Genomic DNA, 18,477 nt, shown 5'->3' on the forward strand with positions numbered 1-18,477 from the left:
AGGCTAACTTCTTCATCATGAGCAGCTTCAAAGGAGACTTTAAGGGGAACTGCACCAATTTCACAAGGGGCATGTTTTACACGTGGTTTGGGACAGTAAACTAACTAAAATGGTTATATTTGTGTTTGACATCGTGACCCCTGGTTTCTATCACCCCTACCGTAAAGAAATCAGATCAGAACATGTTTCTCTTCAGTGAACCACTTCACCTCAGACCGCTCTGAGTAGACTGTCAATGACGTAATTATTCCTAAATTTTGAAATATTTGCGGAATTCCCCTTTAACTACAGCGCTAACGACAAGTCCATGAATGTGCGCGGTTATAGGTACCAAATAGAAACGCATCACTTATTGTAATTCCTCTTCTTCCAGCCAGTGTCTCTGTTTACTCCTAATAATCATAGTCCCTCCGTATCATATACTGCCGCAAAGCCTTCATGTTTACTCGGGACGTGTTCACACTAATATATTTGCATATAAACACTCAACCGGTTTACGTAACGATCAGCGTTCCACATCACTGCGCGTCATAACAGTAAAAGCTCTCACTCCGAGCTCGATGTTAAAACTGCACAAATCGGAGTGACTTGGTTTGCTCCGGTTTCAAAACAGCTATTGTAGCTGGGTTTGTGAGCGCAGATTTAACCGGTTCGCGGTAGAACGAGGGTGAGGGAGTCAAGGGCGTGCGCTGCGCGTTGCTGACAGCTCGGCGCTTCACGCGCATGCCCAGTCAGTGGTGGTCAGCGCTGAGGAGAAAACAACGGTAGCCGCTAGCTAAAGCAGAGGAGCGGAGCGGAGAGGTGAGGAGAGGAGAGGCGCGGAGCGGGAGCTACTGTACTTCCACACGCACGCACTGTTTATCTGCTCTCCATCCCAGCCTGTCCTGTGGATACCTATTCAGCGGCGGCACAGTAGGGTAAGAGTCTTTCTCGTAATATTGTGACCTGGTGTAACAGAAGTTGCTCTCATTTTTTTTTTTGCTCCTCTTTGGAACGAAGCTGAGGTCGGCTTCTTATTCGATTCGTCCCGTTCCATCTTAAATGCTGCAGCTGTTACATTCTGGCGCCGGTGGTTTGCTGCACCATTTAAGGTGGAACGGCAAAACTCGAACAAGAAGCTGGCGAATAGGAAGCCAACTTCAACCTCGTCCTCCTTGCTCAGTGTCTCAAAATGGCGGACGGGCTGTTTGAGAAATAGTTCAGAGGCTTGTTTTTTTGCTTGTTTAAATCTCATTTGATATATTGAGCCTGCTGGTTTGTTCGGGGTTGGTAAGTCTGCTAGTTCTTACGTTTGTAAATGTGATTGCTTTGCTGGGCTCTGCGTGCTTTGCGGTGTAGCTGTTAGCTAGTTTTTTAGCCGCCGGTGGATCAACACGTCGCTTCATCATCAATGTCACGATCTGGAGGCTGCGCGGCGCGATCAACAGTTGGCTAACTAACGACCCTAACGGCCTCACAGCTGAATTAGCACCACTCACGTCCGGCCAGGAGACTTAACGTGGCCTTAACTGCCTATATAAACGGACGAACTCTTATTTACTGTGGTAGTTTGTTGTAAGCAGTTGTTGACCGCAGCCGTACATTTAAAAAAAATAAGACAGACATCGTTTGCCGGGCCGTGTTGTTAGCTAGCTAGCTGTTAGCACAACAAGGTTAGTGAACGCTTTGCTCTAGGTTGACGTTAGTTAGTCCGTTTTGTACCGAATACAGTCAGGTTAGTTATTAACTTGTTTGGCACTGCGTGGAAAATTCAGTGCTGTTTTCTTTAGCACTACACGTAGGGGCCCGTTGTTGAATGATGCTGGCTGCTGGTGTTTAACGGTGATCAATAACGCAGTTACTGCTAGTCAATACTAGGTAGCTCAGTGACCCGGGTTGTGGCCACAGCGCGGTGTAGGTAATGTAAAGCCAGCTGTCTTCGTGTTTTAACTAACTTGGTTAACAGAATTATTTTCAGCCGTGAAGGTATGAGCTAGCATTAGCTAGCCTATAAATTACGAGTCATCCTCTTTTATAACAGTGCAGCAGTGGCCGCACTGGATTGTGAGCTGCTGCATACAAAACAAGCATAAAAATCATGGGTTGAGATGATGTCACATGTGCTCTGTTGACACGACTTCGTCACCGATGTCCAGGTAATCGTTCATTTCGGGCCTGTTGAACGGAACATCAGCTAGACTTTAGGCCGTGGTAAATCGTTGAAGCATCCAAGTAAGGGTGGAGCTCCAGTGACAACACCGCTAGTAGTTGCTACTGTTCAGGGAAAGCATTTCGGCTAATGGCCCTGCATCTGCACTCATGCAGTTTGGGCGCGCCTTATTTTGGTGTCATGTATCAAGCTGATTTTCAGCTTGGCACTATTTTTGGTTTCTGATAGCCTACCATTCAGAGGAGTTTTCACTCGGCAGTGGTTTGGCAGAAATGCATAGTGATCATTATGGAAATTCCATCAAGGGGCTGACAGACGTCATCATTACTCCCAGTCTTGTTGGTTGCTTGTCTTTGCTAGTTCACACAGAAGCACAGAGAAATGTGTGCTTTTGTCAGTTGTCTCAGTAGGCCTGTACATTAATATTGCTTTATGTTAATAGTAAACCTTGTAGGTCAACCATTTACAAGAACAGCTCAAACATTTTCAGTAAAGGACATTTTGGATTTTTTTATTTTTTTTGCTCAAAGATTGTTTCTCCAAAAATAAGTAGACAGGAAGATAAAATAATGCTATCACTCAGTTAATACAAGTGCTCAAGGCATCTCTTCCTTTCGCATATTAATGTAGCATCATTTATGAGGATTTTTGTCTTATTAGCACCAAACGTTGAGTACAAAACAGCAGTTTGGTTTTCCTCTTAGAGTAAAGTGAAAGACAAGCGGTAACTGACTCCATGGCAGTATTTTCCTTGCATGGAGAAAGCAGTAATAAATCTGCCTAGTAAATCAATTGTAAATGCACCATCTACTGTTCTGTCTGCTGTGTTAAGGAAAGGCTTTGATACAGTGAAGATTTGTGGTCTGAGTTTTTGGTATTTAAGTGAAGCTAAAAGAGGTGTGACATTAATTCTCAACGCTAGTTTGTGCTCATAACACTGTTTCTCTGCAGTGATATTAATCCACAGCTGGAGTCTGTAAAAAGAGCATGAGTGACATAGATTCGTCATTTCTGTTGCTCATTCAGTTCATAGTGAAGGCGCAAATAGTTTTAACTGACTGTTGCGGTCACATCAATGTAGGACCTTTACATTCTTCACAAACCTTAATCTTATGTAGAGGTGCTGCTAACGATTGTTTAGTACTTGATTAGTCTACATACAGTTTCATAACAAAAAGGCTTTTTTTTGTTATGAAAAGGCTATTTTTTTCCAGAACCCCATTTCCAGAAAGTTGGAATGCTGTGCAAAATGTAAATAAAAACAGAATACAAATAATTAAATTGGAAATAGTACAAAGACAACATATCAGATGCTAAATCTCACGTTGAATTTTATTGTTGAAAAATATATGTCCATTTTTGATGCCAGCAACATGTTGCTCACTTCAACTTTAGAAACAGAAGACTGGTAATGTTGTGTATTACTAATTGGTTAAATGGCACCAAGTCAGTAACCTGATTGGGCATCAAGCGAGCATCATAAAGATGAGTCTTTCAGAAGTAATGATGATGAGAGGTTCACTATTCTGTGAAAGACTCCTTGGGCAAACAATTGGTGCAGCAATTCAAGAATAATGTTTCAGTGTAAAATAGTAAAGAACTTCAAGATTTCATCAACTAGGGTACATAATATCATTAAGAGATTCGGAGAAGCTGAAATCTCTGTATGCAAGTGACAAGGCCAAAAACTAATGTTTGCTGGTTGGTGATCTTCAGCCCCTCAGGCAGCACAGTGTTAAAAACAGACACACTATTCTGTAGTGGAAATCACTGCATGGGCTCAAACCCTTCTAAAAACTACTATACATAAACGCATAAACACAAATGCAAGTTAAAAATCATGCAAAGAAGAAATCATATATCAATAAGATCCAGAAACACTGCCGCCTTCTCTGGGCCTGAGCTCATTTAAGATGGACTGGGACAGAGTAAAAGTGTTCTGTGGTCTGACATTGAATTCAAAATTTGATTTTTTTTTTTTTTTTTTTTTTTTTTTTTTTTTTTTTTTTTTTTTTTTGAATTCATGGCTATTGCATTCTCTGGGCTAGAGACCACCAATCTTATCACATAGTTAGAAAGCCAGCATCCAAAATGGTAAAGAGGTCAATTATTGCACATTGTTTGGGTGACTTGCACATCTGTGAAGCACCATTGATGGTGATCGATTGGTTTATGTGAGTTTTGGCAACATATGCTGCCATCCAGCTGTAACAACTTTTTCAGGGAAGGCCCTGATTATTTCAGCAAGACCATGTTAACCTGCGTTCTGCATGTATTACAACAACATGGCTCTAGTAGAAGAGTCCAGGTGCTGCACTTCAGACCAGTCAAACACTGAAAAGATTTGGCACATTATGAAACAAAAGCAAAAGAGATCCTGAGCGGTTGAGCAGCTGAGCAGCTGAATTATATTAAGCAAGACTAGGGCAAAAAATATCCACTTTTTAAAACTACAGCAGTAGGTTTCCTCATTTCCTCATTTAAAATGGGTGTATATTTTAAAAAAACAATTCAGTTTCTCAGTTAATATTTGTACTACTTTAAATTAAATATAGGTTTACATGATTTGCATATCATTGCATTCTGTTTGGGTTGGGGAAAAAAGAGTGAACTGCAGTTCAAGCAAAAATTAAAACAAGGGCAATCTCAATGGCAGTATGTAAACAGATTCTGTAATTTTCCACACACATGTTGTAATGTTTTCTCCAACAAAACACAAGTAAATGCTTTTAAAGTAGCAATTGCATCAAAGTTGTTAAAAATTAGCACATCACAGTAACAGTAGCATATAGGCTAACTTAACAAGAGGTAGTTTATAAACTGTTAAATTGTGATTTATTAAACCATAGAACAGCTAAACTATAACAACTATAAATTTAGCTGACCAGAAGCATAAGTGTTTTATTTTGTACAGTTTTAGCAGGTTTACCTAACGGGTGGTTGGAGAAAGGTGATGCAAATGCTGAGGTTCTTGAGTCTGTAGGTTAGCCCTTTGGTCAGTATTCATGGCTCCTTTTCTATGCATAATGAAAACATGTTCAGATGATGTGCTGGTGGCACATCATCAAAAAAGAAAAAAGCTGAAATGACCATGAATAATTTTTTACATCATCACTGCTAGTGAGTTGCAGCAGCCCTACTCTTAATGCATAAGAGAACCTACAGTGGTCTCACGTCAGCAATAGCAAATCACTTCAAATTTTTTTGTGTACATCCATGTGTAACCTACTGTGTGGAGATACAGGGAAAGATACAAAACCGACACTATTCCAGTTTTCATGCCACAGAAGAAAGCTATAAGAATTGTAAATCAAGTGAACCAACACACTATTAATGTACATGCTTTAAAATCGGTAAACTTGTGGAATAGTTGTGACAAGGAACTGTGAATGTGTAGTTCTCTTTTTAAATAAAAAAAGCTTCTAAATAAGGTGGTAAACAAATATAAAACTGAGGTATGATTGTGTGTAAAATATTTGGAATCTTATTTTTGCTATTGTTTTGTCTTTGTATTCTCTAAACCTGGAAGTGAACGGATTGTCAATTAGAGCATGGTAGGTAAAAAAGGGTCAGCAAAATAAACTACAACTTCATCTCCACTTTTTGGGCAGTATTTATTTTTCTTTCTTATTAATTTGAGACCCTATCTTTTGTTTATTTTGGAGAATTAAAGCGAAGGACCAAAATTAATTACTACTACTACTGCTGCTTCAACAATGACTGAATGTTAATAGTTTGTTGGACAGCTCAAAATTTTTGTGCACAAAATACAAGTGTCTTGTTACCCAAAAACGCTCAAATGTATTGCCAGTAGAGCTTTTAATTTTTTATAAATTTTTTTCTCTCTTTCTGGAGTAATTGTCGTAGCTGTGTATTAAATGTCACTCTGATGGACATTTTTTTTTCTTTTCCTATTAAAATTATGTTACACAGTACTTAATACTCATCTGTATGCACATAGGTTGACTTTCTGCTTGCCTGTTAATTTGACAGTGTCTGTATAATAACTTTCCTAATGATCATACAGTCCTGATAGAAGGAGTCTAAAATGATTTGCATTGTTTCTGATTCCCAGGCTTCATATTAGGTATTGTAGTTGTAGATATTCTTTTTATAGCGATTATTGTAATTACTGTTGGACTCCTCTACTGTTCTGTGGTTCTGAAGTACAGAGGGAGTTGCTAAGAGACCTTGCTGAGTCTTTGTTTGAAGTAATGCAGTTCTTGGGCTTTGGTAGATTGTGTTTTAGTGGAATTCCAACGAGTGCTTTGTAATGACAGGGTTAGAGCCATGTGAGGCAGAGTCACCCCAGACATACTAAGGAACAAAGTTACGCTGCTATTAGAAATATTTGCAATATGATGTAAAATCCCACACAGTTTGTATGTACATGAAAACGGTCGTATTAGAAATGAGCATCTGAATTTTTGTTTTAGTGGCATTTTTTTAATCAAGCTGTTTATCTTAGATGTTTTTGCTGGAATTGGCTGTATTGAAACAACAAACTGTAAAAATCATTGTCAGATTTTGGTCAGGCTTCTTTAGATTACCATTTTGCCTGCTTCTGTTCAGTTGGAAACATTTAGCAGGATTTAGTATTCAGAGGGCTGCTGTTCTCTCTGGCGGTTCCAGTTACAGTGTGAGAAGCTAAGAGTACCCCCTCCCTTCTGTAGACATACTGTCTCATTCACATTCATGGCACTCCTGCTCTTGCTGTTAGACTGTCTTTTTAAAAAAAATAATCTAAGAAAAAAAAAACAGAAGCAAAACAGTTATGCTTAATGTTGCTTATATTTTCAGAGGCAATCTAAAGTGTTGTTCAATCTTTAGAGATATCTTGTGGCTGGTTTTGAATTTTGCATGTTTTCTTCCCCTTTCTGCTTACTGAAGTTTTATGATATCCCCTTTTCTCAAATGCCTATCATATAGAGCAGACCCACTCTGAGAGGACTTGCCTATATAAGGTAGATACAATTTATCTGCCTCCTAGTAATTCCATTGCTGATAAAAGGTGTACTCAATTCCCTTGACTATTTTGGTGTGAGCTTCAAGGAACTTAAGTATATCCAATCTCACACAGCAGTAATAATGTTGTGGCTTATCTCTGTTGTCCCTGAGTTTTTGTACAGTGGCAGCAGCATTTAATTCATACTATGTGAAAATAAAATACAGAATTTTGATCATATTTTGTGTCAACGCTGCATGCACCCTGCTGGTGTTGAGACGTGACTTCATTTATGAACTGTATGGGGGGTCTGACTAGATTTCAGTGCTGCTGCAGGAATAAGAAGCTTACTTTTTATTACATATACTGTGCTTTGTGTCCTAATGCTGACTGTTGATGATGGAAAGCTTAACTTTTGGCATTGTTGGCTTCCTTTTCCAAAATTAAACAAAGTTGTAAAATGCCATTTTTGTTGTTTCCTTCTGTTTTCCTCAGTAAAAATGCAACCCCTAGAATAAATAAGCTTCTTCAGGGAAGAAAGCTTGGTCATTTGAACATATGTATTCATAGCATAACCCCTTCCTCTAGGATGTACCCACATGCCTAGTTTTGATCATTGATGGTGGTCTCCATAAAAGATGAAAAAAAATGATCCACTCTCAGAAGAGACAGATGGGCATACTGGGCTTTTTGTAATACTTATTATTATTATTATTATTATTATTATTATTATTATTATTATTATTATTATTATTATATTGTTATTGGTAGTAGTGGCAGTATTTTTTTATACTGTACTGTTATACTATTTTTATGCTATATGAGTATAATTTGACCTGTAAGAGAAATTTAGACACATGTTTGTTGCTGATATGCAGGGCATGCTGTTTCAGTGGTGAAGTGGGTTGATGCTGGAATCTGGGTCATCAGTCCCCATTTTACATGGGCAGCAGGAGTCCATAACAGTGATGATCATAGCAGGCCAAGTCCAGGGAATAAGAGTGAGATGTGTATCTGTGAGGAATGGGCAGATGGAACCCTTGATGAAATGTTTGTGTTAACCCTTAAGCCCTTTTCAGTCTGCCTGAAGATTTAGGGAGCAGGGTTAGGTCAGGGCCAGTTATAGTCACGATCACACTTAAGCCAAAATGACCATTTCTCTGGTAGGTCATTCCTGTTGACGCCTTTGCCCCCTCTGGGGCTCTTTTAGTCTGTTATCATCTCACCCTTCAATTGCTGTGTGTGTGTGTCTCTCTTTCTCTGTACAGATGCAGTGACAGTCATTCAGGCAGGTGAATGTCTGCAGGCTGTCCTTTCATGGTGTTCCTGCGACCAGTATATAAGAGGAAGAGTACGGTTTAAGTGGCAGACCTCCCTGTGAGCCGGAGTCTGCGTCCGATCAGTCAACTCCTGCTAAGGGAGACAGCAGCTGCTGCACGCCCTTCACCTGAACCCCCCCCTCCCCTCTGCCACCATGGTGCTGTCACAGAGGCAACGAGATGAACTGTAAGTCTACAGAACCCTTGATAAACCCTCTTACTTACATAATCACACAGTGAGAGGAATACGGTTTCCTGGCACAGCTGTATTTCGGTGCCTGTACATTGAGCACAGAACAGCCATCAGTTAAAATTGTACAGCACTGTATTTGTCATTATAGTGAATCTGTGGAATGAGCAGTAGACATCTTTTGTAACTGCTAGAGGTCTTGCCTAGTTTTCCGTTTAATTTAGCTTTGTACCATGGCACTGTGAGAATATGGATTTATCACAGAACCTGACAATTGAAAAGTTCACTGCTTACTGATGACCGGTCAAGAGGAATGAGTGTGTGGCTGATGGCAGGAGGTCCAGCATGAGTCAGTGTCTGAAATTTTTGAAAGCCAAGGGTTAAATCTTTTCTTCAAATCTAACATTTGTATTTTGAAAGACTAATTATGTTGAGATTCTTTCTCATTTTCAGAGGAAGATTGTGTCATTCATGTTGACATGAATAGATGTAGCCTGCATACCGTAAGCCCCCAATGTGTGCTTCATTGGACACATAAGAGGTTTAATCAGCCCTTTGTTCAGAGGCATGAGTTAATGATTGGAGTGGGGATCAAACTGAGTGAAATATTATGGTTATAAAGTACAACTGCCAATATAGTTGCCAGATGTTAAATTAATGGAGAGTTAATGAAGTTATTGATCCCAGTAGCTTATCAATAGTTATTGTATATTATACCATCATTGATGAGTGTTGTGGCATTTGTGGTGTTTTTTTTTTTTTTTTGTTTGTTTTATGAACCGCAACATGATCAGGCCTGTATATGTTACTGAGCAAGAGGGTCTGGTGGTAACTTTGTAATTTAGTGGTACACAAGCTTTTGTCCAAATGTTAATGCTAATGAAATGACCATTGTAAGACAAAGCTGCAATCGGACAATTTCATGTTATGATACTGTTACCCAAGGCTGTCAGGTTTTCAGATGGTGTTTATTAAAGTCATGTGTTTTGGTTGCACAACATCTTGAAAACGGCTAAATATAGTCACAAAGTCATAATTGAACCATTCATACAAGAGCCCATTGAGTACACCCAGTGGTTGGCAGATACATGCTGCAAGGCATTATTTTCAAAGAAACAGAAGGAGGGGGAGAGCCAAATACCTTCCAACCTAACTGTAGTTGTGGATGGAGCTGTGGTTAAAGGAATGGATCTGTTTGGTACTTATGAATTATGTAACTGTGGCTGTGAAGCTTTTCTGATTGTGATGGTCCTCCACAGGCCTGACCTGGGATTCTTGTGATTTGCTGACCATGTCAAAACTCAGTCAATCTTCTCTCCAAGAGAGAGCGTAAAGCTGTCCCACTGTAAGCCTGTAGCATATAAGTCTCTAATGCAACATGCTGATTCTGTTAGATGTAAATGTGTGTGTAGACCCTGCACCTAACAGATAAGGAGGCTGTAGCCTCAGTTGGCTTTAGGATGTGCCTAGCTGAAGTGCTGTTTATCTCTTCGCTCATTTTGAACCCTGATTTTACAAACGTTGTTTGCTCTTTTGTTCTCATCAAGAGATATAATGGGTGCAGGAATTCTAAATAGCATTAAAAATGGAGCCATTTCCATTTCTTTCCCTGCCTAATGGCAATTTCATGCTTTTACAGAAGTTTGAATACTACAGTATGAGTGGTGTGACAGTAGTGTCGCATTCTAGTTTGAGTGATGGGACAGTAGTGCTTCCTTTTTTTATTTATTTATTTAATTTTTTTGCTTTTTTTTGCTTTGCTGCTGTGTGCCGGATGCAAGTGTCGCAGGTGTGTGCTGGCCTAGACTCTGGAGATTGGCACACTTGCACACGTGCCTGTGTTGCGAGCTGTAGGTGCCAGCTCCTGATGGGCTGTGGATGAATCTGCCGCCAGCCAGTCAGCGGGGTGCACATCACCAGTATGGATTTAATCTGCAGACTGTCAGATGAATAAGCTTTAGGCCCTTCTGCTGTTTTCAGGGACTTCACCCGATGAGCTGTGCTGCAGCCTCGATCTCACTCAGAATCAGGCCTGGGGCGGTTTAAGTAATGTACATTAGCACAAAACCCAATTATGGCTCACTGAAATAAGACCTGTGACTTTCTCAACAGGAACCTTAATTACATGGTCTAATTAAGCAGAAATACAGACCTGTGTTTTTGTCTGAAAAGAAAGCCATGAAAGTAAATGGTGTACAGTCAAAACATGGATTAAAAAATTTACGCCCCACAGTCTCTTCTGAGGGTCTCTCTTGTACCATATTTCATGGAAACCGCCATCCATGATCAAAACTAGCCATCTTCTCTATTTTTGTTTTGTTTGTAGCTCAGTTGCACTGTTTTATAAGATCACTAGTTTGTACAAGGGCATGCTACATAGCAGTCTTTTGTTTTGCAAGAAGATCCTTAAAGGTTGTTTTGGATTAAGAGACAAAACACCTTTTACCACACAGTCGCATGCAAACATTATGGTGCTTCTGATCTAATTATATGTCAGTATACATCCTCTACAGAGAACTTTATTGTACAATTACTGTTCATTTGCACAGTTTAACATCATGGGGAAAACTGAGCATATATATAGTAATTGTGCTCAAAGATTTGAAGAAATGCCTTATGTGAGTTTTTTTCCTTGTAGAGAGTAGGTGAAGTTATTTTTGACTTAAAAAATTAACTCAAGATATAATTGGACTAGGGGCAGTCAGTCATTTACATGCACTTGTATAATTAGTGTTGTGTAGAATCGACATTTTTAACACACAATCTGTTTGAACAGTGATGTCCATCAATCAAAAATTGCATCTTTTAAACCCTTGATGGGAATATACCTCTTTTTGTCTTAGTGTTCTGTCAGATGCTTGAGATGCTGTCTAAAGGAAAATGTTTGGGTTTTTTTCTCCATCATTTGAGTGTGGCAGCAGTCTTTTTCATTGATGGATGCGTTTCGTAATTTATTGAAGTAAAATATCTTTACAGTAACTTTCATTGAAAGTAAAACATCGTGCCTTCTCCTGGTAACGTAATATTTTTGAGATACTTGTTTTTCTTTTGACAGCAACAATATATTGCTTCTTTCAATTAAAAATTATTCTTGGTGTAAAGGGGAACAGTTTATGTTAAAATTACAACTTCAAAATGTTGAAACTGTTAATAATAAACAGAAATCAATGATTTTTATAAATCTGCTTCAGTCTGTTTTTTAAGGAAAACGGTACAAAGACAAGATGCAGGCGATTTGAGAAGTCTACTAAAACAGCAAAACGTCATGCAAGCGCAACACAAGACAGGCCAGCTAATAAGTTACTACTTACTAGTTCAACAAGAAGAAGGAAGAAGACCATCTAGGCATCTGATCGCAAACAAGTGAAAGCCAGTTTGAGATTTACTCTTGTCCGATCTCCTATTTGGTCACTCTCTCTTTTTCTCTTCGTTGCTTCTTCCGACGTCGTCTACGGTCTCTTCACAGTCTCTGCCATTTTGTCTGTACTGGGAATACCGTACTAACTTCTTATAGGTAACTGAAGATCCATAGTTGTTGGTGTGTGATGTGGTGCTGTGAAATGTTATGTAGTTCTCTTGAAAGGTCTTGCACATGCTTTAGTGCAATAGCAGGCATTCTGAGTGACAATGAGACGCCGTTCTCACTTTTATTAGTCAAGAGGAAATCAAAATGACTTTGAAGCTTTTATTTTAAAGGTAAATTTGTTACATAATGTTGATTTTACAATGTTGTAAAATGTTCAAAAATAAAGGTGATGCCTTCGTCCATTAAAACCCTAGTCCTTTGAGAGAGAGGCACTTTATCAGAAACACATCAAGAAAAAAACCCAACAGTTTAAGATTAACCTCAGCATGTGATTGCTAAGGTTTTAGGTCTTTCACCCTGTACAGTGCATAATAACATTTAAAAGATTCGGGGAATGCAGAGAAATAGCTGTACATAAGTACAAGGCTGAAAACCACAAACCTTCACCTCGGACAGCACTGCATTAATCCAGCATGCTTCTGTGGATGGAGATCACCACGAGGGCTCTGAAATACTCTGTTACTCATGTCAATGTCCAGAAACGACTTCTCTGGCCTCTAGCTCAACTGAAATAAACTGATGCACAATGAAAACGTGTATTGTTGCTTTACGAGTCCACTTTTGAGAAGTTGAGATGTTTATGGAAATAATGAACATCTGGAGCCTTCTGTGGTGTTTTTTTTTTTTTTTTTTTTTTTTTTTTTAAACCAGTGAAAAGTTCAAATGCCAGTAACTTGCGCATCTGTGCACCATTAACTCTGAGCATGTCTGATGTTTAAACAACATCATTTTATGTCTTCAGTCCCCAAAATTTTGTTAAAAGGACAGGTTTGGAAACATATATGTCCAGTCGTATGTTGAAACCTGCTCATCCAACATTTCTCCTAAAACAAAGAGTATTAATGTGGAGTTTTTACATACTGTGTCCACTCACTGTCCACTCTTAGATGCTTCCATTTTGTTGGTCCACTTTGTAAAGTCAGAGTTGAAAGCTCATCTGTGGCTGCACAGCTTTTGTTGATCATCCTCTAGTCTTTCATCAGTGGTTAAAAGACACTGTTGGCTGGATATTTTTGGTTGGTGGTGTACTCCCAGTCCAACAGTGATGCTGAAACTGAAATGTTTGAAATTCCAGCAGCACTGCTGTGTCTGATCCACTTGTATTTGCACAAGGCACTAACACACCACCACGTCAGTGTCAGTGCAGTGCTGAGAATGATCCGTCACCCAAATAATACCTGCTCTATGGTGGTCCTTGGGGCTCCTGACCACTGGAGAACAGGGTGAAGGGGAGCTAACAAGGTATGCAGAGAAGCAGATGGACTGCAGTTTGTGATTGTCGAGCTATAGAGTGCACTTAAATTTTAAGTGTAGATGTTAAAATGTACAATGAGTATACAAACAAGGAGATGGTTTTAATGAATTGGCTAGTCAATATATGTAGTTCAGTGTGCATGTAACTAGAATATTCAGTACAAACAGATGTGACTCTTACTGGTTACAGAATTCTCTGGGAAGTTGTCAGAAAATCCTACCATAGTCCTGACTGAGCAGACCTGACTGCTGCCCTACAATCTTGTAGGCTTGAGGGAGAATATGAATGAATAATCTGAAGCTTTCTTTTGGAGGAAAGTGTAAATCCCTCTACTCTCACATACTTTTGTGTGTGTGTGTGTGTGTGTGTGTGTGCAAGTGGCTTGGGTCCTTATTTAAATGACTGTAAACAAAACAAAGCCTTAGCACTAAGTCCCTACTCTGCTAGCCTGGGCTGCTTAAGAGGTGTGGCCTCTGTGGAGCTCCCCAAATCTCTTTTGTGTGTGTGTGTGTGTGTGTGTGTGTGTGTGTGTGTGTGTGTGTGTTTGACAGCTGGCTCAACAGTCACATGCTGCGCATGCACACGTCCAGCACCAAGTGCCCTCCACACATCCTCACTCAAGGACTGCAGGCTGAGCATAATGTGGAGCATTTGCAATTAACCTACATTTACAGCGCCTCTAAAATAAGATTAATTTGTTTTATTCATTTATGTGAACACTGCATGCAGGAATAAGGAATTGTGTGTTTTACGTTCTACCAGGTCCTTGTATGTTTGAGTACTTGAGCACATATAAAACAAGGGTTTTCTTAGGAGAGACTGGCATGATAAAATATTACTGGGTTGTTGCAAATAAATGCACTGTAAAAGTTTGTACTTTAAAATATTGATCATTTAGCGAGTTGTGTGGGTTTTTAGTAATATCCCTGCTATGCTTGAAGAATGGTTAATGGATTTGATGTGTATTTGTTAATGTTTTCCGTTACTCTGTTTTTCACATCAATTGAAAATCTTGCTATGGTAATGCTATTGTAGTGATGTTCTTTACTAATGCTTCACAGTGGAATAGACTAATCAGTCACACAAATGTAGTAGTTTTGGTAGAATCATGAATATATGGGTGAGCCCCATGCTTTAAACAAAACTCTACTTACATGGTGGATGTTTTTAATGGAATACTGCAGTGTGTGTGTGTGTGTGTGTGTGTGTGTGTGTGTGTGTGTGTGTGTGTGTGTGTGTGTGTGTGTGTGTGTGTGTGTGTGTGTGTGTGTGTGTATATCTCAATCTGTGCTTTAATGCAGAATTCTGTTGATGTGTGGCTCAATTGCTGACTAATGACAGTCTTTTTGAATCAGACAGATCTTGAATCATACTGCAGAGTGCATTGATTTTCAGTGTTGAAACAGTCATACATACTTTGTTAGTGAAAGCGTCATCAGTGTTAAGTGATGTACAGCCATTGTTTTTGCCTACACAGTGAACCGGAGATCATTGATATGGTGAAATCCATAGGTGTGGTGTAGAGTTTTCTTTATTGTTTTTAACTGTTCAGGCAGTCATTGCTGACAGCATGAACAGAGAAATAAAGTGTGTGGAAGTGGTTCTTTGTGTGGTACTGTGTGTTTTTACTAGAAACCAGTAGAAGTTCCTCTTGGTTGGTCCCAGGCACTGGTCAGAGGATACAGTATGCGTCTGCTTATTCAGCAGAGCAGCAGCTTCAGTGCAGGTGCCTTTTGTCAGAGAGCAGTCAGGCAGAGGGTGACCGTTCTCCTGCAGTTTCTGTGTGTGTGCATGTTCTAGATAAAGGCAAGAGAAAGTGCTGGCTTAGGTGAAAGGCTCTTTATGCCAGGAGTGTGTTTTCATGTTGAAGATGCAGGGGGGAACAGCCTCTCCTCATTTTGTTTACTGTGAGGTTATCACCTCTCCAGCCCACGGAGACGCACACACTTCATGCCACAAGCTTATGCATGACAGGAGCAGGCTAAAAAACAAGCCATATTCCCTTTCTCCAGGCTGTCATAACAAGAAATATCCCAACAGGGGCTCGAAATGGGCCTGATAAAGCTGTCTGCGGTCACTGCAGAACAGGCTACTTACTGCAGCATTAAGATGGAGGGATGCAGCACGGTGCCTGCCTGGCTGTGATGATGTGGATGCGGAAGCAAGTGTGGAGTGTAGAGGAAATGATGTACGCACCTCTGTCGGAGAGATGAGGTAATGCTGGTCTCACTCTCACTCTTCCCCCTTGCATCTCTTCCATGCTGCTGCCCCCACCCTACGTGGAATTTATTGAGCGTTCACTAAGATCACCTTCTGAGATGTAGATTGAGTCACTACCTTTTGTAAATAGCAGGTCCTCTTCATGATCTCAGCCTCAGTGAAACTGCTTTTACTAGGATGTTTAGAATTCTGTTCTTTTAAGACTGATCAAGTGCTTCTGTTCATGAAAGGCTTTGCTGGTGTATTGCTTCCCCAGCATGATATGAGGATGTGTCTGGAATATGCACAGCTTTTTCTCAGTTAGAGTCAGTGGCGTGAATCGAGTTTCATTATTGTTCACACCCTTTTTACCTGCATGTGCTGTATATTTTCCTTTGCTCTAGCAGGGAATCAGTGCTTGATTGCATTGTGCTCTTCCAGACTTAGTTCTTCTGTGAGATTTAGAAGGGCACTGCCAAGTGATGGAGCTCTCAGTAAAACGAATGGTTAAAAGAAGTGAAGGGTGTCTTTTGTTCCTAGTTGTCTGGTTATTCGATGTCTCTGCCCACTCATGTTCATCATGCTTTCTCCACTTGTCTGCCTCTTCTGTGGTTTCCATGGTTACCACCCAAAGCTATCAACACATGTTTTTTGTTTAGACTTTTCTTTTACCTTCCGTATCTTGAGTCTTGCTTCTTAGGAAGACTAGAGATCATGGGAGCTTTGAAAAACGCATTATGTGCTAGTTCCTACTGAGATGGACTGGAGATTTTGGCTGAATTATTTCGGCCTCTAGTGGTGGCGGCATTTGACTTTCTACATTCAATGTATCAGTTCTGAGTCTGGTGTCTTTATTTTTGTTTAGTTTTCAAACCTAGTCAGGAAGAATTTGCACAGTGGGATCAGTCAATAAGATATGAATGGGCTGGTCTAAGATGATTGTGATTAATATCAGCTCTACCTTTATATGGGACTGACCAGACCTGACAGGCATCTGCTGTAAAGTATTCTCTCTGTCAAACAAGGCTTGGAAATGATACTTTCCTGTTTACTCATCACATAAAGAAAACCCAAGCATTTCTACAAAATGAACTTGGTCTGTATTTCTATTTGTATAGATGCTATTGTTAATAATATAAGGTAATTATTTTCGTGCTGAACATATCCTATAATATGAGTCCCCATACTTAAGATCTCCAGATTAGCAGTTGATCAGTTGATTTTGTTTGTAGGACCAGATTATAGGTCCCTGTGAGCAAGAAGCATTTTTACCCCCAAACTAAGTCCTTATCCTCCTGCAACTTTAGCATACAGAATTTTACACTTTTAAAAAAAATAAATCACGTACACACTGAGACTCTCAAAATCAGACTGCATCTCTGGAATGTAATTGTTTAGAAATGTTCTGCTTTGTCCGATGTAAACAAACGCACACACTCTCAGACCCTTGTATAATGCCCTCCAGTATCCAGCAGTGCCTGCTGTATTCCTGCAGCCTGTCATGAGCGTTAACCCCGTGCTGACCTTGACTTTAATGAGTGGTCTTGCTGTCAGAGGCATCAGCAGTGAGATGATGCCCACAGTAGAGTTGGAGTGCTTGGTACCCCATAGCCTACTGCTGAACAGCGCTGTCCAGGAATCAGGCCACCAATCACTTCACTGGCTCTGCGTGAAATAGAATAACCTCTGAATTCTCACTCCTTATTAAGATGCCTATGCCTTTTTTTTTTTTTTTGTTCCGGTCACAGGTTTTTGGGCCCTGCTTTGTGTTTGACTCATTATAATTAGAGGTAGTATATTACTACTTTTTCTGTTCCACTATTTTTGTTTGTTTTTCAAACCTAGTCAAAGAGTTTCCACAGTAATTCTGTCAGTAATTTTTGAATAGGCTGGCCTAAGGTGAGGCTGATTTATAATATCAGCTCTACCTCATAGTGGAGTTTGTCTGATGCCTTATTGCCTGCCTCTGAACAGAACTATCAAGAAATTGGTCCACCAACCACTTCGGCAGCACTTTGTGATATGGAACAACGTCTGGACTCTCCCTGTTTAAATGGTTAAAGGTTTTTTATGTCAGTTATTTGCATCCTCCTTTGGTGGCGTTTAACTCTTTCTAATGAGACTTTTTTCTTTTCTAAAAACAAGACTGATGATGAAAACACTGTACTACTAAGCTTTAAAACAAGCTGTTTAATTGGAGCACGATGCTTAATATAAGCATCTAAAATCTATCATGCTCAAACTACTTCAGCACTGTACTACCGCACATGAAGAACATAGCTAATGACATAACCCAGTCAGAGAGTTACAACAATGGATCAGAATAATTCTTCTTTCCTCTCTAATAACCAGTCCAGCATTTTCTCTTCATATTGGCCTGATACCTGGTATCAGATTGGTAATATCTCAAATTCTAACACCCATACTAATTTGGAAAAGGAGAAAGAAAAGCCTGATTAGCAGAAATGTATGTGACTGTTATGCTGAAGCTGCAGTTCTTTATTGGTGTTGGTCTTTCCTCTCTTGTGAATTTCATTTGACAACATAATGCCAGGAAGGAGCTCTACAGCAGAGACATTTCTCAGACTGCTTTGTTTTCGCTATCTCTCAGATCTGTCTGTCATCTGCAGCGCTCAGACTTGAGGAACACATACGTGCTGGGGTTTGGGGGACTGCTTTGTTAGAACAGGTTATGAAGCCAATTTGCCCTTACGTTGATTGCTTTGGTAGGCTACCCATATATTATTTTTAATTAATATGATTGTTGTAATTAAAAATCTGGTTCCTACCACTGATTTTACGTTATTCAAGTGTCAAGTTATTGTTAAGAGTTC

The 18,477-nt window shown here is 39.7% G+C and overlaps 1 protein-coding gene across 2 annotated transcripts in view; it reads left to right on the forward strand.

The window, feature by feature from the left end:
- Window positions 1-630: 630 nt before the first annotated feature.
- pafah1b1a (platelet-activating factor acetylhydrolase 1b, regulatory subunit 1a) overlaps window positions 631-18,477 on the forward strand; it is a 32,778-nt gene continuing 14,931 nt past the window's right edge. The window contains exons 1-2 of one of the 2 annotated variants that reach the window (XM_017694885.2): window positions 631-917; window positions 8,363-8,600. In XM_017694885.2, coding sequence (XP_017550374.1) covers window positions 8,569-8,600 — 32 coding nt within the window. In that variant the 5' untranslated portion in view covers window positions 631-917; window positions 8,363-8,568. Of the gene's footprint in view, window positions 918-1,122; window positions 1,270-8,362; window positions 8,601-18,477 lie in introns of those variants that run through there. The other variant, XM_017694887.2, reaches the window with a different exon arrangement.

The sequence above is a fragment of the Pygocentrus nattereri genome, chromosome 17, assembly GCF_015220715.1.
Source record: "Pygocentrus nattereri isolate fPygNat1 chromosome 17, fPygNat1.pri, whole genome shotgun sequence".
NCBI classification, from domain to species: Eukaryota; Metazoa; Chordata; class Actinopteri; order Characiformes; family Serrasalmidae; genus Pygocentrus; species Pygocentrus nattereri.